This window comes from Mauremys reevesii, linkage group 10 (genome assembly GCF_016161935.1).
Source record: "Mauremys reevesii isolate NIE-2019 linkage group 10, ASM1616193v1, whole genome shotgun sequence".
Lineage (NCBI taxonomy): Eukaryota > Metazoa > Chordata > Testudines > Geoemydidae > Mauremys > Mauremys reevesii.
The window spans coordinates 29,795,409-29,819,287 of record NC_052632.1 but is presented as its reverse complement, the minus strand read 5'-3'; the positions used below and the strand labels follow the sequence as shown (position 1 = coordinate 29,819,287).

The window sequence follows — 23,879 nt, the reverse complement described above, 5'->3', positions numbered from 1 at the left end:
TTTATGTTGCTTGGTATTGATTTGAAGTCGTATGTCAAATTGAATTTCTGGTATAAATACTCATGCTTCTGTATTCAAAACACAGATTCCCACAAAAAATCTCAAGTATTTATGTGTTGTTTCCATTAATATTCCTGTCAATAAATTCATTCCTTACGCCTTACTTATCAACACAGGTAGTTATCCTGAAATAATTATTCTGGACTAACTATTGCTGATTTATCTCTATGTATGGAAGTTCTTATTCCAGAATAAGATTAGTTTACTTTATTCCAAATTAATTTTTATTCTGGATTAACTTTCATGTGTAGACAAGTTTAGAATATTCATGGAAACACATTGGAAATAAACACAGTGCAAGCAAATTTTATTTTAAAAATTTCGAAAAAAAATTCTTTGCAGTGTTGCACAGCTCTCTGAGGAAAAGGTGTTGTCTAGCGCTCTAAGCACTGGCCTGGGGAGCTAAGAATCTCTTGGGCAGCTGGTTGGGAATTTTCTGTCTGAATGATTTTTCGAACAGAAAATGCAGTTTCTGTAAAATGCAGAATGCAATACAGTTCCCCTTCTGACCCAGCTGCATGGTGCACTATGGGAGATGTAGTCCAACCAGGGATCACAGCCTGTAGGAGAGAATGGGGGCCTGAACTAGACCTCCCAAAAATAACATAGGGGAGAGTGGGGGTTGGGGGCAGAAGTTCCCTGTGAGTGGGAGGACAGATGGATAGGAGGGGGAGCAAGGGAAGGTACTGAGATTTTGGTGAAGAGAGGAGAGCAGCCATCTTCTGCCTGGGAAGGATGGTCCTGGTGTTGCTACCTCCTCCTACGCCTATTCCAGCCCCTCTGGGTCCCACTCCCTGCTCTCTAGCTCAGTCTCAAGTGCTGCCGCAACCTCTCCAGCCCCTCTAGGTCCCGCTCTCACCTCTGCCTCATCCCCCTGTGCAAATTTACATGGGGGCAGATAGACCCCCAACAATATTTCCATTGCAGAAGCACTACCCTCTCCCCTGCCCCGCTAGTTCCACTACCCTGCGGGGAGAACAAGAGTATCAGGCTCCCACATGAGACTGCCATGTGTCACTGTAGCACAATGGGAAAATACAATTTCATGTTGAACTGAAACTGACTCAAAATGAAGCATTTTGAGTCCGTTCAACAAACCAAACAGAACATTTTGATTTGGGGAATATGGAAACATTTTGGTTTTGATCAAAAATGTCAGCACAAAACATTTGAACATTTTCTAACAACATTTTTCAGAATTTCTGTTCTGTGTAAAATTTTAAAATTTCAACTTTGTCCTGATTTGAGATGAAAACAGATGTTGGAATTTCCTGAAGGACAGAAATCCTGAGTTTTTGGCAGCTCTACTGCTGGGTTTTAGTTCCAGGCTTTTACTCTGTTTCCCTTGGCAGTCTTAGGACAGTCACTTATGGCCAGATTTTTAGACAACCTCAGCTCTCATTTAGTCACCCAAGTAGATCTGGCCACTTTATTAAGGTGTCTATATGGGAACTGAGGTGTCTTGAAAATCTGGCCTTAACAAATCTGCCTCAGTTTCCCCATGTTTATGATGAAAACAGTAATGGTTAGCTACTTCTCTGATGTGTTGTGAAATTAATTAGCAAATATGTGTAAAGTGCTATGTGAATGCTAAGCAGTGTTACTGAAAGTGCAAAATATCCCTTGCGTTCCTTAATCAATTATAGTTCTTTTTAAGCCTAGGGCTTCATTTTAATAGGAAGTGAACAATGAATACATCTGTGACAATATACATTTGCTGTCATTATCAACATCATATCCAATGGTTAAATGTCTTCTCCTGATTTTCCTCTTTTACCTATTGGACCGAACGTATGCTTAAACCTTGTATGCATAAAGCCCAGTATGGTTCGTTGCATATATATGCTAGTAGTGGCCTGGAAGGGGACGCTGCCTGGCACAGCACAGTGGGACAGAGCCCCCTAACCCACCAACCCCCAATGCCAGGTGCTAGGATGGGGTGGCAGCACTCTCCCGAGTCCAGGCAGCTTCTGGCCACGCTGCCTGGGAGGGGACACTGCCTGGCGTGGTGCAGCAGAGCGTGACAGAGCCCCCCTTCCTCCCTCCGCCATGGAGAAGGGACGGGATGGGGAGAGTGTGGATGCCCTGGGGTGTGGTGGAGTCATGTGGGGGTGTCACGTGGTGAGGCCATGTGCCCCCCTTTGGCTGGTGCCCCCTTTGTGTCCCTTCCCACTAGTCACCATTAGCTAGAACCATTTAACAGGATGCAGCAATCCTGATTTAGTTTATCATTCATTCATTCATGCCCGTCACCCCAACCGGGGTATGGGCCGCCAACAACAGATCTCCATAGTCTTCTATCCTGGGCCATTCTCTCTAGCTGGTTCCAGGTATAGCCCATTTTTGCTATCAACCTGAAGGTCGGGTTCCACTGCAGTGCCTGTCTGGTGATGTTGGTTGGCTGGTATGTCCTATCCAGCCCCACCTTCTCCTTCTAATTTCTTCCTCTGCTGGGAGTTGATGGGTCCTCTCCAAGAGGTGGATGTTACTGATGGTGTCTGGCCAGCGGATCTGGAGAATCCTTCTGAGGCAGCTATTAATGAAGGTCTGGATTTAGTTTATATAAACATAGAAATGACCTTGACTGGGATTTGTTCAGCTGTACTATGATAAAGCAATAGTCTGTCTAAAAAAGGAACCTTATTGAGGGTTTCATATGTGGTCTGATTTAATGCTCTAAAGCACTGAGTTCAATATAGCAAAGTCCAAGAAAGATTCTCAGTATAAGTCTAATTCCTTAGAAAGAAACACTGGATTAATGGAAAGCCTAACTCGGAAAAACCCATTAAAAAGCTAAGCTATGGTTGTTCCAGTATGAATGAATAGGGTACAGGAGCGATCCATTCTAGCTGGCTCTCCGAGGCAGAGGACAAGTTTGTTGCAGCAGTACCCTGTGCAGCCTGAGTATACAAGGCAACACAGGCCCAATAGCCAAGCCTCTGGGATGGCCATTTGTTAGCTAATTCTGTTAAGGCCTGATCCTGCAAGCCATATTCAAACAAGTAGTCCCACTGGCTTTACTAAATAGCAAGATAAGCCTCTTAGCAGTGTTCCAGCATTGTCAAAGAGGTAAAAGCCAGAGGTTTGACTTCTCCAGGATTTAGCATGTGAGTTAGGGTTGCAGCTTGGGCCTTAATACCCTAAAATGCATGTAGCCTGAACCTGCTGATTTGTATGTGTGCACGTTTTCCAGAGTCCCTGGGTTATCTGTGCATTAGTTTTCCATTATTGCATAATTGTGTGAATGGTTTTCCTCCTCTGCACCCCCCATTAAAGACAGATGTTCAGAGTCACAGGCCTTGGGGTTCTGTTGAATTCCTATGAACTGTATGTAGTTCAGGCAAAGTTATTGGCCAATTAAGTTCCATCTTTTATCCAGCCATTTTAAAATCTAACCTAGACAATTTTCACAGATAACCTGAAAATACAAAAACAAAGTTAATCAGACTTGTGATTATTTCAGACTATTATAGTGTAAAATAAAATTAGTGTAACACATTAGAATAAGCTGTAATAGATCTACATTTCAGAACTAAGGCAGCGCCATAGTCGTGGTAGCAACACATACACAAACTACACTCTAAAATGTTCCATTTTTTTCCTTCAAGAAGATATAATTCTACAAAATACCCAGCAGATGGTGCTGCTGATATTAAAAAGTGCTGTTTGTGACTGAGAGAAGCAAGCTGGCAAATGTTAAGAATTTTTTTTTTTTTAACAGAACAGGAGACTGATTTTTATTTGACTTTTGTAGTATGTCCTCTAACAGAGAAAATTTAGATTATGTTGGCTAAAGCATACAGTCTTCGATGCAATGATTACAATGAGACTCACAGACTGTACATGAAAAAAAACCAACCAACAGCAGCTTAATCATCATCATCTTTAAGTTTCTTGATCTTGTTCTTATGGCGTTCGATTTCTTGAAAGTGTTCACCTTTAAAAGTAACAGAGCAAAGTGATAGTGTGAAATATTTATTTGGCCTCCCAAAGCTAAACCTTATTTATCTGCATCATAATGCTTTGAGTGATATACAATTCGATGGTCAGCAAAGTGGCTAATGGAAAGTCCATCTATAGCACTAGGTTAGAGCTTGATGTAGTAACAATTCAATTTTCCTCTACTAAGAAAAGGTTACTTTCCTCCCTCTTGACGATGCTGGTGCACTGTTGGGTGCCTCATTTAATTATTTAATGAGTTGACGAGCACACCACAACTTTAGACTCACTTGTTACCCAGAGTTTCCAGCCAAGCTAGCCAGGTTTGTGAGGAGGCTTTTATCACAGGTTGTACATTTGGTATTGGGACATGAGTAAACTGCTCTTCTGGAGGGCTATGGGCCCATTCCTTCATGACTTGGGTCAATAGGGGTATATCTACACTGCAGCTGAGACGTGTGAGTAAGCAGATTTCACACTAGCTCGTATTGAGCTAGCACACTAAAAATAGCAGTGTGGACGCTGCAGCATGGGCAACGGCTCAGGCCACTGAACTCAGACTCAGGGAGTCAGGAAAGCTTGGACTCGGGTTGCTAGCCTGAGCCACCCTAGAACCTCAACATCCACACCACTATTTTTAGCGCACTAGCTCAACCTGAGCTAGCATGAGTCTGTCTGCCCATGCCGGGAATCACATTGCCCAGCTGGAGGGTAGACGTACCCTAGAAGTTTTGCTATTGGCTTCAGTGACGCAGGACTAAGACTTTAATGCTAATGTTTATATTCATTACGTTGATTTTGGTTTTCACCTGCCCCAACTCCCACTCTACCTTAATACCCAAGACCAGTAGGCAGGCCAGGCTGACTTCTCCCTCCTCACTCTTTATTCTAATTGTTAGTAAATATAGAAACAATATAAATGTTTTTCACAGTTATTGACTGAGATGGCAGAACATTTCAAAACAAGGAATATTGTGGCGTGATGGCAGCTCTTTGCTCAGTCCAAATGGGGACTGGACTCATGTGTGGACTGAAGCTTTATGTCTCAGAGCTGGTGGACACAGTGACCACAGAGTTATAGAGGGTGAAATCCTGGCCCCATGTAAGCCAATAGAAAAACTCCCTTTGACTCCAAGATTGTAAGCTCTTTGGGGCAGGGGCTGTCTTTTCTGTGCTGTGTTTGTACAGCACCTAGCACAATAGAGTTTTGATCATTATCTGGGGCTCCTGTGTGTTATTGCAGTGCAAATAATAATACATAATAATGGGGCAGGATTTCATCCAGAGCACTTAATTTTCATTAAGGAAAAGTACTGAGTGTACTTCTAGACTAACTTCACCAATCATGCCCAATGATATAGAAGGAGAAAATAATTTCAAACAGTATTTAGTGTGAAATACTTAAGGGCATTCTGTTTGCCACAACCAAATGTTTATTAGGATAAGTAGGATGCTTAAAAGGTAACATTGAAATATGGAAATTCAAGAGGAATTATTGAGCTTGGTTTCATTACTCAGGTAAATTCACGATGGTGTTCATTCAGAAGTCGAAATTGTCAGTAGTTATTGCCATCTGGTGGACTTGGATAATAGACATTTTAATTAACTTCAAGAAGATGCTTTGTCGTAAATGTATACATCTAGGAACAAAGAACACAGGCCGTATTTACAGGATGGGGGACTCTGTCCTGGGAAGGAGTGACTCTGAAAAAGATTTGGGTGTCGTGCATAATCCACTAAACATGAGCTTCCAGTGTGATGCTGTGGTCAAAAGATCCTGGGATGCATTAGTAGGTGGTGTTTGGCATTGGTGAGACAGCTGCTGGTTCTGGTGCCCACAATTCAAGAAGGGTGCTGATAAATTGAGAGGGTTCAGAGAAGAGCCACAAGAATAATTAAAGGATTAGAAAACGTGCCTTATAGTGATAGACCCAAGGAGCTCTGTCTATTTACCTTAACAAAGAGAAGGTCAAGAGGAGATTTCATTACAATATATACATGAGGAACAAATATTTAATAATGGGCTCTTCAATCTAGCAGAGAAATGTAACAATCCAATGGCTGGAAGTTGAAGCTAGATTCAGACTGGAAATATGGCCTAAATGTTTAACATTAAGAGTAATTAACCATTGTAACCATTTGCCAAGGATGGATGTTTTCTAAGAGAGAGGCTCTAGGAATTATTTTGGGAAGGTTACACAGGAGGTAAAACTAGATGATCATAATGGTCCCTCTTGAGGACACCAACTTGCCAGGTTCTTGGACGCTCACTCTCAGCCTGCGGTGACATCAATTGGAGTTCAGGGGAACTCTGTTCCTTGCAGGACTGAGCCCTGAACAAAATAAGAGAAATGCCAAATTGCTTCATTTTCTATAATGATCAGGAACTTGTGAGCTAGTTGGAGTTTTAACATAACAAATGGGCATACAGAAGAGCTCACTGAGGAATGAATTTTTTTAACATGAAAATTGTCATAGAATTTTTTGTGTGTGTTTTCATAAAATACATAAATAAATAAAGACCAAAATTTTGGTTGAAATGCTCAGTGGCAATTTTTGGTTTTCAAGACGTCTGGGTATTTGTTTCTTTTTGATGAAAACTCAGATCTGTTTGATGAAAACTGAATTTTTAACAAAGATTTTCATAAAGTCAAAAAGCCATTTTCTCACGAAAAAATGGTATTGATGGAAAATTTTTGACCAGCTCTAGCATACAGCACTTCCTTCTCAGAATTATGTCATTCCTCTCTCTTTAAAGAAACTAGTTGATACCTGGGTTTATTTCTAACATCTAGTTACACCGAATAGAATGTAAATACCTCAAGACTACCTTACCATCCGCAAATTTGGTGGGATGCCAGAGAAAGATGCAAAATAAAAACTGCAGGGTGGTCTCTTTCTGACCCCTCATTCCTGAACACTCAATCTGTGTAGAAATATAAGACTATTTACCCTCTAAAGAAAGGTAAATTTTTCTTGCCTTTGGTGATCTGTACAACACAGAAATTATTCCCTACAGAAATAAACTCCGTTTCAACATAATGAATGTGAGTGAAAGAGAATTATACTTGTATTGGGTTTAACATAAACCAGGCAGGCTGCCTACTAAAAGGACATGAAAATATTTAGTAAACAAAAATGTACCACTAGAAAGTTCTTTATGGATTTTTTGTTAGTGGCTTATCCTGTCTAAATCTTTTTTACATTAGTTCCTTAGTCATAAGTTTTACAAAAGAAGGGAGACAGAGCTACCTGTATAATTGTAATGGCACAGCTGCCTCTCTGAGATAAAAATTTACTAGGATTGCCCTAGCAACTTCCTGTTCTGAGGTTGCAATGGTCAATTTAATAAGAGCAGCAGACACGGTTCCTCCTGCCAACTATTTGTTGCCTTGGTATCAGTCTTGTAGCTGAGTGCAGAAGCAAATGAAACCAACAGTTGTGGGGGGTTTGTTGGGGGAGGGTTGTTCTCTTTCCATTCTGTTGGCTACTCCTGTACTCGTTCCCTAAGAAACTGCAGCAGTAAAAAGACAGAAAGAAAAATTTAGCTGACCCTTCCCCCTACTCTTCTGACTATTAACTCTACATAGAACAATTTAAATCCTTTGTCAAACAGGAAGCAGAAAGCAATAATAGCCCAACAAGTTAACTTTCAACATAAAGACCCTATTTTCTACACCATCAAGACGAATGCATCCCCAGAGTAATTGAAAATTAATTTAGATCTGAGGTTAAAATATTTTTAAAATATTTTTCCTCTTCATGTGTTTGCCTTGCCCCTCATTTGACATTTTGACTCTGAAGACACAACTTAAGTTTGTTTGGAGTGGGTGTTTCTGGAAAACTCAGAAAATGGTAATGGGATACAGTGGCCTTCACATCTAGGTTCTCTGGTATGAATCCAGCTGGTTGTGACTGACTACCATATAATGACTATGCAGCAGGCTATGTGACGTGATCTTAACTCTTGTTCAAGTTCCCAGTTAATAAGTGTCCCTATATAGCTGTCTTCTTCACAGATAGCTCTAATTGGCACACTTATTGGGAGTGTCTGCGGAGGCCGCGGACAGAATGGACATGGAGCTCATCCCTGCAGGGCAAAGTTGAAGCCTATTAGTGGGACAGGGGATGATAATACTGTCCCTGCCCTGGCTGTTCCTGTTCCATAGATAAATAATACCTAACAACTATCAGTTACAAATCACACGTAGCATTTTATCATATTTTTTAAATTTCCTAATAATAGTTTCCATTTACACAGAACCTTTCGGTGGATGACGTGGGCACTTCAGGCTTTCAGGATCTCGGAGCACTTTAGAATTATTGATACTCATGAAACCTTATTCAGGAATGTACAGTCAACATTAGTATTGTCATTTCAGCCATGGGCAAAATGAGGCACAGAGGTTAACTGACTTGCAAAAGCAGTCGATGATGTCTGCACTGAGAGTCAAGGACAAGAGAGTTCAGAACTTCTGTGTCCAGGCCTGCTCTCTAACAACAAAACCATGCTTCTGTATCAGTTACTTTCCTCTCCCTACCAATTAGACCAAATTCCCAACAGGAATTTCTGTGCCCAGGGGAAGAGGGGATTTTCAGAAGCATTTTGTATTCAGTGGGAGCAGAGTTAAGGGTACTTTGTGCACTTTTTCAAATCTCACCCTAAATTCTATCCTTGGTTCAATGAGGTAACAACAGCTGAAGTTTTCATTCATTTTTTGGTTCATAAAAACACAGAACAAAGAAACATTAGAGCCTACATAAGCAAAACCACAAGATTTCAGCATAGAAATCAATTTAGGTTTTTCCTGCAACAAAAACATGGTGTTTTATGCTAGGTGAAAGCCTGAAGTGCCCACATCACTACTGACCAGCTGCATTATTTTCAGATTCTCTGATTACTCCCCATGAAGACAGTGATGTTATCCAAGTGTCTATAAAGCCTTTTTAATTTACATGCAATATTTTTTCAATTATCTTTACAACCACTTTATCACAATTCATGTTCCAGCCCACCTGCCTGTGATTTGAGCACATAAAAGCCAACAAATCTCTCCTCTTTTCCTTTTATTAATAGGGGAAACTGAGCTGTTTGCAGATTCCTGGGGTGACACACAGGACTGATTTATCGGAGCGGTTCCATGCCATTTGTGGAAGCTCTGCATGTGCTCACTCAATACTCAGCTTAATTACAAATCAAACATTTATATCAAATGAACCAATGGGCTGACGGGTCGACCCATCTATTCCTTTCATTTTGGGGCAGGAGGGAGAATAGTAAAGCTGAAACCAATTCTGTGGCTTTTAAGTGCTACTATAATAAAAATAAGATGTTACTAGCTGTTGTTGGTATTAATAGCCCATTAGGAAAAGTGTCAAGAGAGGGAGGATGCTCTGAACATAAAGCAAAAAGTCTCAGAGACTATTTTTGGCCCTGATCCTGCACATATATGCTTAACATTATGTAGTCCTATTTGATTTGTATGCAGAAGCGTTTGCTGCATCAAGGCCTTTGTGTGCCTCAGGTTTTGAGAGCCAAACCTGAGGTGCCTACGGTCTGATTTGAAGAGGTGCTGAGTCCCCACAGCCTCCATTTATGTTAGCTCGAGTTGTAGCTGTTAAGCACCTCTAAAAATCAGGCATTGGGTGTCTCATGTCAGGCACCCAAAAATAGTAAGCCATTTAAAAATGTGTCCATTAACTACTCTGTGCTTCTTTCCTCATCTGTGCAATGAAAAAAATAATGGCTTCCTTACTGGAGTATTGAGAGTATTATTAATCAAATGTTTGTAAACATCTTGAGATACATGGATGATGGACACCATGATAGTGCAAAGAACTGCTTATGTATTATTAATCTTTAGATCAGCCTCCAATAATAGTAGTGAAAAAGCACAGGACTTGGAGTTAGGAAATGTAAATCTCTTTCCATCTGCTATGTTGCACATATGCTGGATTGCAATGTGGTGTCGCAATGTACTGTTAAACAGTGGTTGCATGCCAACTCCAGAGGTGATTGCACTTCAGTTGTGAAGCCTGTTTGTAAAGTTTCTATTGTGCTTTGCAGGGGCGGCTCTAGACATTTCGCCGCCCCAACCACAGCGGCATGCCGCGGGGGGCGCTCTGCCGGTCGCCGGTCCCGCGGCTCCAGTGGACCTCCCGCAGGCGTGGCTGCAGAGGGTCCGCTGGTCCCGCGGTTCCACCGAAGCCGCGGGACCAGCGGACCCTCTGCAGGCATGCCTGCGGGAGGTCCACCAGAGCCACGGGAACAGCGGACCCTCCGCAGGCATGCCGCCGAAGGCAGCCTGCTTGCCGCCCTCCCGGCGACCGGCAGAGCTCCCCCTGGGGCATGCCACCCCAAGCACGCGCTTGGCGTGCTGGGGCCTGGAGCCGCCCTGGTGCTTTGGGATCCTTTGGGAAGAAAGGTGTCATATAAATACAATATAATCATACTATCTATGAAGATACTGTACCAGGACGGTGACAGCTTCTAGGACCCTGCATAAGGATGTAGGGTTTCTTCTACTAAGTTATCCTGATGCGAGGTGCTTGAACCCAGCACAGAAATTCAAAACTGCTTTGAGATTAGATCAGATGTGTCCACTTTATCTGCAAGCTAGCAATATAAAAGATTTGAGCCTCTCTCTGAGGCTAAGGGAATGAAGAGAACATCTAGACATCTACCTCCTATAGGGGGAACGGCCTTAGGAAAAATCCAACTCTGAGACAGAGGTTAGCTGAAACTTGGGTTTTTTTTGTTCAAATTGCCAGTATCTTGAGGGTTTCTAATTTGCTGGTAATAGTGTGAATGTCACTAGTTTACAGGCACTTTGGAAGAAGCAGAGCTTATTTCCCATGGTCTGCTTAACCTCACATTAAAACTATTTCCGCATTTTAACGGAGTGAGAAAAAATAAATCTGGAATAGCTGAGCAAAAAATAGCTGAATTAAAAATTGCATGTTTTAATAATCAATAACTGGAGTGAATGAAGTACTTGAAGCAGCAATGAGCCTCCCACCAAGCCTCTTACTCATAAAATCCAAATCTTAAGTCAGATAAAGGGAGCTTGCTTTAAGAAAAGATATTGCAAAAGTTTTCTCTATTTTGTTATTTTCCACATTTTAAATAAAAATTGCACTGTCTTGGCATTCTTAGGTTAACACATCACCACTTTGAGGATATGTAGGGATTTATCTGTAACCTGTCTTCAAGCTTCAGTGGGCCAAATTACCACACGGCAGTTTGCTTACCAGTGGTTCCAATCCCAACGGACTGTGTGTACACCTTCTATGGTATGTAATAAACAATGTTTTGGCTATGCTTGATCCAAGAAGAGAAACAAAAGAGGCAACAACTACTAATCTGCAAAATCACTGATTAGTAACAAGGAATGTAATCTGTAAAACCTCTGCCTGAGCTAAGAGAATACTGTAACTTAACTTCCTATATCAGAAGAAATACGCACTTCAGAAGCCCTAGCCATCCTGCTATCATCACACAACTGATCTCCTGGCCTGTTTTCATGGCATTGTAATCAAAACTAATCAGAGCTCTGCAAAAACACCTGTATCTAAAATATCAGAGATCTGTAATTATTCAAATGTTAAAACTGCATCTACAGCTCAATGTCCATAAACCTCTCCTTCTGAAGTCAGAGGGAGGGAATGAGGTGTGTGTGTTTAGGCTGTTCTTTGAAAGTATCTTATTTGGCAAGAATAGCAAATTAGTCAGGAGTCAGCCCAGCAGGCTTTCTCATTCTTTCACCTTAACTAGCACCTAAAATGTTACAACTCCCTGATCTCATTCTGCTCCTACTGACTTCAGTGGGAACAGAATTGGGCCCTCCCATTATTTTCTTCTGAGCTTACTTGTGCAAAGTCATAAACGTTTATTCTTATCGTTTGCAGTTTCTGAATGTATGGATTGCAACAGTAACAGAAAAATTGGATGATCTGAGGAGTTTGAGGTTTTTTTTAAGAAGGTTACAAATATTTTGAACTAGTAAACTGGCATGGCAAAGCCAGCCAACCTGAAAAGAGCATATAAATGGATTAACAGAATGAAGTCATCTTGCAGAGCAATTTTGGTGTTTCTCTTTGTTCTCATTTTGGGAGAGGATCAGATTTATCCTGGAGAGTTACAAAACAACAGATGAGCTTCTAAAGAGTTGAAGGGATTTGAAATAGTAATAGGTAGCTCACATTACTATATTATTTCAAATATATTCCTTGGTTAGAGACCAGTCTTTATGCAGAAACATTTGCATTAAAGTTTAAAAGGCATTTTTGTCTGCAGAGGGACACCAGAACTGGGCTATTAGACTGGATGTATTGGTATCAAAAGTGCAATAAGTAATGACTGTATTTTTCAGTTCACCCTAAAGCTTAAGACTCGGGCTATTGGGGGAGAATGTATATAATACAGAGGAACTCATTTTTATTACCCTAGTTCATTAGATATACATCTTTAATGAAATGCAGACTTTTTATAAAGCTACTAACTGTCATGGGCATCTAAACTGATTGTGATAGAAGTGTCGGTAATTTCAGATGGATACAAACATATTTGTAGCAAACATTTCAGTTACATTTTCAGATACAATAGCACTGATTTTTATACTTATTCTCATGGAGCTTTTGGTTAACATTAGACCTTACCAATATGTATGTACTCAGGTTTTAGTCACTGTTTATTTAGGCCTCCATAATCTGGCCCCAAGTTAAGAACCTCAGGATTTGGTGCACTGTTTGGGAGAAGAAAATAAGGCCAGAACTGTGCAGTCAAGGTGAGCCTCCAAAATGAATGGGACCCTTGAAATGAGAACAAAGTGATCCTGGAACACTTTTTCATGTGAGACGTCCTTACGTACACAGCCCCATCTGAACTCAGGACTCTTTGTGTGAATAAAGGTTGCGAAGCAGTGCACTGCAACATTTCTCATGGGAGCTTGATCACTGAAGTCAATGGAAATGTTTCAGTTGACTTCAGTGGGCTTTAGATCAGGCCCCTGACAATTTAGACCACTTTCTCAAATGTTATACCATAATTTTGAATGTGTTCCCATAATACAGCTTTATTGAGGCACAATAAGAACAGATCTAGCCCATTATATATTTTGTAGGTTAAGACCAATGTAACTATCTCTAATGTGGACCTCTCAAACTAAAAATAGATACAGTAATATAAGATTGTTTCTCAAATGTTTTTGATACGCCACGTTACATGAGTTTCACCAGCACGTCTCTTGTACTCCAGTGCACTGTGCCTGCAGCAAGGCTAATATTGATTTGCTAAATATTTCTAGTTTCCTTTCTTAATATATCTTCTCATTTATTTATTGCTGCCTCTTCTATTACAGTTCTATGAATATAAAGGTGAACATGTTAAATTTTATGATACTGTGGTATATAATAGGTAACTATAATTCTGTCACCTGTTCTGCACATTTAAATGTTATTAATTTATCCTCCTTTCTGCTAGGGGACAGGTCTGTGTGGTAGATTTAGGGTGGAGGATCTTACTGATTGAGAGACAGTGTGGTCTGCTTTCTCTTTGGAGGTTTTATACTTAGGGATTTTGTAGTGCTTTATGTGGGGGTTTTCTTAATCTAAATGAACGTATCTTAACTAATGGCAGAATTTTGAAATAGTCTAAATAACAGAAACACAAGTTCCAAAATCCAATGGCATTTGTGCTTCTAAGTAACTTGGATGCTTTTGAAAAATCCCACCCTTGTACACACTTTATTCTTTGCACATAGAAAAGTGTGGGACTAGATTTTTCCAAAGAGTGTGGGATCTGATCTTCAAGTTCTCAACAACTGCAGTTGAGGCCAAATTTTCTGAAGAGCTCAGTTCCCATTTAGGCACCTAAATAAGTGGCCAGATTTTCATAAGCACTCAGCACCGAGCAGCTCCCATTGTGACTTTCACAGCTGTTGGGTGCTGAGATCTGGAATCTGATCCATATTGTCTCTTGTATGTAACAAAATATTCCCAGAGGGAAGAATTAAAACTCTCAGGATCACCAGAGCAACATGCCTAGAATAAAAATTAATTCTCATTGAAGTTCTGAATTATGCCTTAGAAAATACTCTGAGTTTTTATCTTCTAAGGGTACCATCAAGCAACAAAAACCACAAAGATTAAGAAAAGTATAAAAGTACCAATGTTGTCTTGCAGCAAAATAATCATGATGTGAACTTGCTCACAATTCAGAAAACTTCCAACAGTTTTGGAGAATTACTAAACTGGAGAGAGATTACGCAAAAGTGTATGAAAATAAAGGCAGAATGAGAGGAGGCGGAGGAATGAAAATGGAGTAGATTAGAGACATTAATCCTAATTTTTTTCATGTATTTAGTCCATTTGGCTTCAGTTTGGGCATCTGCAGCTAGTGATCTTATCTTATGCCTAGAACCCAGCTATATTGTTTGTTTTCTGACTCTGAGGGCTCCCGAGGGACTAACAACAAGCATGAAGTTTAGCACATGGTTAAGTGCTTTACTGGATCAGGCAGAGTGCCCTGCACCTTGCAGGATTAAGGCTACAGTGAATTGCTTCTGTTGCTTCACATCCAGTTTTCCAAATTAAGTGAGGATGAAAAAATGTCTCCATTCTATACAGCATTGTGGTCACCCTCAAGTGTGATGGAAACATAAATGCTGCCCTTTTCATGGTGACCATGAGAAATCTTCATCTCGTGGTAAATTTCCCCTGGGCAATCACATTTGGTCCTGTATTTTTAACAATAACTTTTTCTGTCCCTCATTTTCACAGTTCTTCCTAACGCTTGCAGACTGACTGTTGTCTTTAATTTGCCTGAGAATCCAGTCAGCATAATAGGGTTTAAAGAGAATAGAACACCCTTATCATCAGTGTTTTCTGTGCTCAGTAAGCCACACCCACACTTTAACAAGCTTCTTGTTCCTCCTTTCCAGAAGTACCACATGTTACCTCTTCTGGCTAATGCAACTTGTCGTTGCCTCACGAAATTGCATTGTTATGGCAAGACGCATTTCAATACCATGTTACATGCAGTGCTGAGGAGATACCTCAGAGGCTTGTTTCATACTCTTAGACAGTAGTTACAGAAAAGTAACTACAAAACCATCCCTTATATCTATATTTATTCTTCATCAACAGCATACATGTTGAATTTGTTTACATTATGATTCAAAATGAGAATGTTCTCGCTACCAGTTTCTCGCTTCAAGTTTGAACTGTTATCTGAATATCTTTCAGCTTCTTATATAATTATCAATAACAAAAGCACGAGACTCATGGGACAGATTCTCAGCTAGTAAAAATGGCCACAACTCAACCAAAGTTAATGGAGCTATGATAATTTACACCAGCAGAAGATCTGACTGAGAATGTAGCTTGCAATTTTGTGGATAAAACAAGCAGGACAGGCCAAATTCAGCCCTAGCATAAGCAGAAGTAACTCATGGCTTTAGTGGTGTTATGCTGGCTTACACCAGGGCAGAACTTGGCCTGAAAAGTTTCTCTCTTTTGCAGGTGTTTTAGCTATGTGCCTGTGGAGGGTAGTGCAAATAAATGCAGTGTATTTTTCTGCTAACTGAGCAGATACAACAGGAAAGATGGAGCATTTTGGAGGGCAGCTGTACGTGGAATTTACAAGGTGCTATACTGGGCTTGACTGATCACTACCACTCTTTAAATCATCCTCTCCTTTCAGCCACCAGCTGAGGTCTCTTCTGCCAGATTATCACTGTTTCATTTCCATCTGCCAGCTTTTACCTCATCCTTTTTCTCTGTCTAGGTCAGTGGTTCCCAAACTGGGGTTCGCAAAATGTTACAGGGGGTTCTCGGGAAAAAATTCCCTAATGGCGGACAGAGCTGTCCCTAGGGACCCCAAGCAGCACAGGGCCAGCAGCCCAGAGCCCCTGGACTTCCAAGAGCTAAGCAGATCTAAGCGAGCATATCTACCACACTGATGTGATTTAAACTTCAAGACTCCTCATAAGAAATGGAAAGGGAGGTGAATATTTTTTGCTGATTTTAAAATTAAATAGGCAGCTAGTATTGTTTTTAAAATTATTATGAAGAACAAGTTTAAGCTTTGTTGTAACGTGCGTTGTTTGCCTGGACTGCTCAAGCCCTGAATGCTTGTGTAAGAGGAGCTCTTTGAGCTGGCTTCTTAAATACCTTCATGCTGTTTCACATCTGATACTCCTTGATGGAACATAGGAGCCTTGTCTTATAACAGGCTTATTCAAAGTGATACAAGCTACGAAAGGGAGATCTTGGAAGAGTGTTGCCATTTTCATAATGTAATAAAAATACTGTAATGATAAATAATTAATAATAAATAGTGTGTAATAAGCATGTCATAAAAACAAATGTTATATTTTCAAGATCACTGCTTTTATAATTTATACTCAGGTAAAGGAGAAAAACCCTGGAAATATTCATTTTTAAGAGGGGGTTCGCGAGACTTGACGTGTTAGTGAAAGGGGTTCACAGGCTGCTAAAGTTTGGGAACCGCTGGTCTAGGTGATGGAGCACTTCTATGGGCCACAGTCTCTGCTTTCCTTTGGCCTCAGTCCATCAGCTCCCTACACCTCTCCGGGCTTTTTTTCACTGCATTTCTTCTTTGTAATCCCAAACCAATATGGCTCCTTAGCCTCCTGTAGCCAGCTGCAAGTAGTGGGATAGATACCCACCCCATCCACTCATAGAGAGACCGGCAGGGAAAAAGAAAAACCAAAAAGAGAAGGTAAAACAAGCTGAAAATGTCAGTTTCCCATTCATCTCAAACGATGCTGCAGTCCCTCAGCTCTGCCAATACAGGGTGCAGTGTAAAGCTGTAAATGATCTGCACTCCCAGGATTATTCCCATGGCTCCAAAGTGGCACCTCACAGCTGAGTCCTGGGCAAAGCCAGGGTAGTGGGAATACTCTGGGGAATGCTCGCCTAAGGTAAAAGAATGCCTGGGCCATCTCTTGTGAAGTGCGTTGGGTGGCAGCTCTGTAGTGTGCACCTTACAGCCGGCTCCTCCAGCCTAGGTCAGTATATTAGACTTCAGGAAAGGGCTGTGATTAAGGGCTGAGACCGAGTCCTGCAGCTGACAGTCCATGGGCATTGCTATGCCCATAGACAGTCCCAGCAACCTCAGTCGGGCCTCACGTGGATGCAGTGGTCTGCCCACATGCTGTCAATTACAGGATTAGGGCCTAAGGTTCTGACCCCAACCTTCCAAGAAAAAGGGTTGGTTCCCGCCCCTCTTCCCCACAGAAGAGCAAAATGACAAATTTCATGGGAGAACAATAACTTGTACAAACACACATTTTAATGGTAACCATTAACCAAACAGTGCTCTTGAAGGGACTGATTTTTTCCCCCCAGGATATACCTGAAAAGCAAAATGTAGAGCTTCCACTTGCGTTTTAGCTTTTGGGAGCTTTGCTTTGTTAATATTGCTGTTTAGTGCTTGAACTGCGGAAAGGTTTCAGTCCCTCTCAGCCAGCTGAAACAAGGAGCCATGCTGCAGACTAAACCAATGAGGACAGCAGAGGGAGGAGGAAGAACGAGAAAGCACACGGAATTAGGAGAACAGGAGGACGTGGCCTTGCAGTTAGTGCACAGTGTTGGTTTTATTGGAAGAACCAGATCCCTTTTGCCTAAATTTTGTGGGTTTGTTTTTTCCATCCTACCCTTGCTGTTCTCAATGGTCTCTTCTGCAGACACAGCCTGAAGAAACCAGAGATCTGGCTATGTGGTTTCAAACAATGTCCTCTCTGCACCTGCTTTGTGCTTCGTACTCTCTACAATGGCATCCACAGCTCTTGGGCTTGCCGCTACACAGAGCCAATAAGAAAAAAAAAAAGGGCATGAAGTTTTAATTTCACATTTTCATGGCACCGTGTTTTTCACGTCTTCTGTTGACATGTGGATGACTATGAAACATAGATGTACTTGGTGATTAGGAAGATGACCACCAGGGCTACCCTCCGCCACACAACTGGAAGGTGAGAGATAAAAGCTGCCATTACTGGAAGGTGAGAGATAAAAGCTGCCATTAATTAGAGAAGTTCTGAAACTTTTTAAGCATTATGAAACAGTGCGGGAGGTTTAGGTTGGATATTAGGAAAAACTTTTCCACTAGGAGGGTGGTGAAGCACTGGAATGGGTTACCTAGGGAGGTGGTGGAATCTCCTTGGTTAGAGGTTTTTAAGGTCAGGCTTGACAAAGCCCTGGCTGGGATGATTTACTTGGGAATTGGTCCTGCTTTGAGCAGGGGGTTGGACTAGATGACCTCCTGAGGTCCCTTCCAACCCTAATATTCTATGATTCGGGTTTTAACTTCTGTACTGGCAAATTGATCCATCTTATAACGCCTGGGAGAAATACAGGCACTCCAGCTTAATGGTCAAACTCCCAGACAAACGCTTTCTTGTTTTATGTTTTAAACGTGCCACATTGTCTACTTTCAGTCCAGTTTGTAATGTAAAAGGGCAGTAAAAATGAAGCCAGTGAACGAAAAAAATACCCTACAAGTTTGCATCATCTCAGTTGTTTTGATTTAAATAATTAAGGCAAGAAAAATTCACTACAGCAATGATTTATTTTTATTGTAGTTCAGTATTGTCTACTGGTTTATGTAGCACCAACAGTAATCTCCTAGGCACTTCCCGGGCAGATATGAAGACAATGTCCCTGCCCCATTGCTCTTACAATCTAGCCAGACAAGAAACAAGTGCAGGGGAAAGGGAAGCATCAAAAAGCTGTGTGATCAAAGGGTGAAGTTAAGCTCGCTTCTCATTTTCATGATTTTTGCATTCCAATCATCTTTACAAGGGGCACATCACCTAAAGGGGGATTTAGGGAGGGAATTCTGAATAGTCCCTTTGTCCCTAGGAAGAAAGTATTAATGGGTGCGGCACGTGCTCTGTGAGAGAAGACTATACCTTTTAAGAATTAGAAGTGGACTGTGTAACTTTGCCCCTTTCATCAGATCAGAAAATAATTTTCAGTGGGGAGATAGGTTCTAATCTCAATGCATCTCAAGACCTCCCTACAGTGACACACAAAATGCTCTAAAGATCAATTAACAAAAGTATGAAGAAAGACTGGGCTTATGTTATAAGATTTCACTTTACAAGGATAAAGTCTAGAGGACTGATCTAATTTTGTAGTCTTCTATCACATTCTCTCATTCACCTGTGTCACAGTTGCAGGGCGAGCTGCGGTTTAGACCCCTTAGTCTTTCTCAAGTGCACCTTGCTGATGATAGGTTTCACTCCCCTCTGGCCAGAACCTTGTAGTTCAACCACTTTTAGACCATGTCTCTGGGCTGAAGCCAGGGAGGTGAACATTCCCCAATCAATAGTTCCTCTCAAGAAAGAGATCTTGGAGTCACAGCGTTGAATGCACAGCAGCACTCATAAAGGCTGAGTGTGGTAGGCACTATTAGGAAGGGGTAGAAAATAAGACAGAAATTATTGTAAAGACTCTATTATAAATCCATGGTGTACCCACCTTGAATACTGTGTCCAGTTCTGGCTACCCATCTCAAAGAGGATGTAATAGAACTGGAAAAAAGAACACAAGTGATCAAAGGTATGGAAAAACTTCCGTGTGAGGAGAGACTAAAAAGATTAGGGCTTTTCAGCGTAGAAAAGAGACGACTAAGAGGGCATATGATAGAGTTCTATAAAGTTATGAATGATGTGAAGAAAGTGAATAAGGAAGTATTATTTACCTTATCACATAACACACAAACCAGGAATCACTCAAAGAAATCAGTAAGCAGCAGGATTAAAACAAACATAAGAAAGTACTTCTTCACATAATGCAAGTCAACCTGTGGAAGTTGTTGTCACACCAGTGGTGGTTGTGGAGGCCAAAGGCATAACTAGGTTCAAAAAAGAATTAGAAAGTTCATGGAGGATAGGTCCATCAATGACTATTAGCCAAGATGTCATGACCCTAAATCTCTGACTGCCAGAAGCTGAGTGGGAAAGATGATTAGATCACTCCAATTGCCCGGGTCTGTACACTCTCACCATGAAGCTCTCATATGGCCACTGTCAGAGACCAGATACTGGGCTTGATGGACCATTAGTCTGACCCAGCATGGCAGTTCTTAAGGTCCCTTAGGGGAACAAGAGAACATATTTTGGTCATTGTTTGATCCCCTCCCCTTCCCCACCCACCCCCCATTTTGTCATCCATTCCCCTCCCCCGCCATGCCCCCCCCCAAAACAGCCTCCTTTGATTTAGATCTGTGCAGTCAGACAGAATAATATCAAAGAGGTAAACTGAGTTACATATACTAATCCCTCATTCTCCACAACCTGCTACTTGACTAACATTACACTTGCTTGTCACCTTGAGGGTTTTGAAAGCTTGTCTGTCTCATGGCTTTCCACCCCTAGATCTGCTGTGGGCAATTTTCCCATCAGCAGCCATCCTGAACATTTCACCAAGCTTCTAAACCAGGGACTGCTGAGGACCATCTGCTCTTTTCATGTGCCTTTCTGCTGATACCAAAATCATTTCCATCTGACCACTCCATGATTTGCATGAATAAAAAAACCTTTCGGGCTGCTGCTTCTAAAGTAGATTTACCTTCAATCACCATTTATTAAATCTCCATCCATTAAAAACCATAGCTTGCAGGAGCTGTGTGCATTAAGCCTGATTATAGAGTCTGTAGAGAAGGAGGGAGGGGGACAGCAGTTTGTACCAGTGCATTTCCTTGTTTTTCTGCTCCTCTAGCCTGGCTTGTAACACTTGTAACAGGGTGCACATCAGAGCAGGACTCTCATGTTCTTGGGCTTTGATTTTGGTTGCACATAGCTGTCTCTTTTTTTTCTATTTTAGCTGTAATTTGCTGATCTTTGGCTCCAGTGAACGACAGCTCAGACTATATGAATACATTTAGTGTTTCCCTTGGTGGCAGGGTGCTAGGTCACACATGGAGAGTAAGGGGCAGGGAACTAAAAAAGGAAGAGGAGGGAAGCTCATAGGTTCCTTAAGGAGGATGAGTGGCTCCTTCAAACGCACTTCACTAAAGGGCTCGGCATCTGGATCTCAAAAGGTAAGTCAGCAGTTATCTGAGGGATGGAATAGGAGGCAAATGGCTGGAGAAATGTTCTGCTCCCTGCTCAGATTTATTTCAGAGCCTACACTGCATAAAAGAGAACAGTTCTCTCCGTCCCACTGTATTCTTGTCTCTTACGAAGGCAGCAATCATGTTAATTGCATTGATTGTGCCAATGACTATTTTTCTCCCTGTGGAAGTTATTTTTCTCTTCTACCTTCCCCTCCCCCGCCCCCTTCTCTCTCACGCACACACTGTGTTTTAAGCAACTAAGATGAGGAAAGTTTTTCATGTAAAAGGGTTCGACTGATGCTATCAAAAGTCTGAAATAATTTCTTAATGAATATTGATTATTTTGTGCTGATGCTAAATAAATATGCAATTGATGGGGAGATTGATATATTAAAGGGATTTTTATATGATTCATGGGGTCAAAAGCATGCAGATACTATAAGAAATACTATAAGAAATAGATTATGTACTGTGTACAGTGTAGCATGTGAACTGAAGAAAAAACAAGAGCTGGATGAAATGTCCTGGTGATATCTCTAAGTTCAGCTTCTCAGTGTGATTAACTTGCAACTACAGAATGAGCTTTTAGAGTCAATGGTGAGGGACGATGCATTTATTTTTTTATGCTTATAGTATTTTTAATACATTTTTTTTTATTGGATTGGTGAGATAGTTTGGAGCAAATCTGAACTGCCTCAAACCATGATATCCTAGGGTTTCTGAACTCAAATGGAGCTTTTCTCAATGGTTGAATCAGTTTGTCGTGAAAAATATCTTCCTCCCTCTAATCCTTTCCTCTAATCAGCAGCTTTTCCCTTTAAACCAACTGCTGCTGCTGCTGCTGCCTGCTGAATTTCAGATTCATAGAATTTGGTAAAGGAGTGAAAATAAGTCCATTAGTGGACAGAAGTAGGAGAAATTGTGTTTGGAGACTTCTTGGAGGAAGGAGATCATCAATACAAATAGAGAGACAAGGTGGGTGAGGTAATATCATTTATTGGACCAAGCTCTGTGTAAGCATGAAAGCTTGTCTCTTTCACCAAAAGAAGTTGGTCCAATAAAAGATACTGCCTCACCCACCTTGTTGCTCTAGTATCTAATATCAACATGGCTACAACTACACTGCAAGCAATACAGATAGAGGCAGCTAAGTAGGTATGAAAAGTGTTTAGAGCCATCTTTCTGTGTGTTGAGTAGTGTATCTTGTAGTCAGCTGTGGATGCTAGACAGGATGCTTGGCCTAGGAGAGCCCCACAACAGCAGACAGACTTCTTGCAGTTGAAATCAAGGGCCTTGGTTTATAGAATGTTGAGAACCATTAAGGACCATTTAATGGGGGGAGAGATAGCTCAGTGGTTTGAGCATTGGCTTGCTAAGCCCAGGGTTGTGAGTTCAATGCTTGAGGGGGAGCCATTAGAAATTTGGGGCAAAAATTTGTCTGGGGATTGGTCCTGCTTTGAGCAGGGGGTTGGACTAGATGACCTCCTAAGGTCCCTTCCCATCCTGAGATTCTATGATATTATCTGTATTGTGGTAGGACCTAGAGGCCCCAGCCCCATTATAGTAGGCACTATAGAAACATGCAACACAGAGATGGTCCTTCCCTGAAAGAGCTGACAGTCTTAATGTAAGATGAGATAACAAATTGGTACAAGAACCAGACAATCCTGATCAGTGTGATAAGCTGTGGCCACAGTACACCAGCTACCTAATTATTGTGAAGATTTTTTTGGAGGCATCCCAAGCAGAGGGGAGTCTTTGCAGCAGCATTTTGAGTGGATGTTTAGTAGGATAGATCTGAGAGATCTTGTACAGGAGAAAACAGCAAATTTTAGACATGAGCTGTGTGGATCTAGAAAGAGAGGACTGAGGTGAAAAATGATGTCCAGGTTACAGTCCTGGTTACCAGCGAGAACCATGGGATAGGATTGGGTCCTTCAGGGCAGTTGGTACTCAGGTGATGCCTCCCAAACACATCACACTGAGAGAGAAAACTGAGAAGAATGAAGCCTTCACATCTGGGTTAACTTTATTCTGTACTGATATGTACAAAACTGTAATAGAAGCAAAACAACATGTTACTGTATCTATTGAAACCTAGCAAAACTATTTACCATCCCAAGCATAAAAACCTACATGCCAGGCATTGCCATTATAATTGCCTATTATTTGTGGATAATAGTGCATCACTTGGGATCAAAGCCTCATTATGCTATGCACTGTGCATACACAGAGTTAGTGGTGAGCAGAATTTTTGGTAGACTGATAAAGTTGAGAGTATTTGCTGACTAATATGGTATCAGTGGGAAAGGAAAAAAGTGAATAAAACAAAAGTAAATTTTTCCCCTTTGCATCATTTTCTATGCTGATGCTCTTTAAACTTGCAAAATTGGTAAGGGAAATCCACATCCACTGTTTAGCAAATGTCTTTTGCCACAGGTGCATTCAACATTTTTTTTTTAAAGTCATTGAGCTCATCTCACAGTTACAAAACATATAATTTCATTTCTCATTACTAAAAGCTCAAGCTGAAATACCCAGATGAAAATAGCTTCTTCTGACCATGTTTATCATAGGTGTTAGATTAAGCCAATCAAGGATAGAGGGAAAATACAATGTGATTTGACTTTTCCTAACAAAGTTGATTTAGCAGTGGGCAGTGCTACAGTTATAATACTCTAAAAAGCACTGTGAATTTTAGGATTTCTGAATTTTCATTTTTTAGGATTTCAGAATTTTGTACTCTCTTTTAATGTTTATTGTAGGCAAGTTATGACCTATCTTTCAAGAGAAAGAA

The 23,879-nt window shown here is 41.1% G+C and overlaps 1 protein-coding gene across 1 annotated transcript in view; it reads left to right on the top strand.

Annotated features, from left to right (window-relative positions):
- Positions 1-20,947: 20,947 nt before the first annotated feature.
- The window catches only part of TRPM1 (transient receptor potential cation channel subfamily M member 1), a 130,146-nt gene continuing 127,214 nt past the window's right edge, over positions 20,948-23,879 (top strand). The window contains exon 1 of the mRNA XM_039490939.1: positions 20,948-21,067. Coding sequence (XP_039346873.1) covers positions 21,011-21,067 — 57 coding nt within the window. The 5' untranslated portion in view covers positions 20,948-21,010. The remainder of the gene's footprint in view (positions 21,068-23,879) is intronic.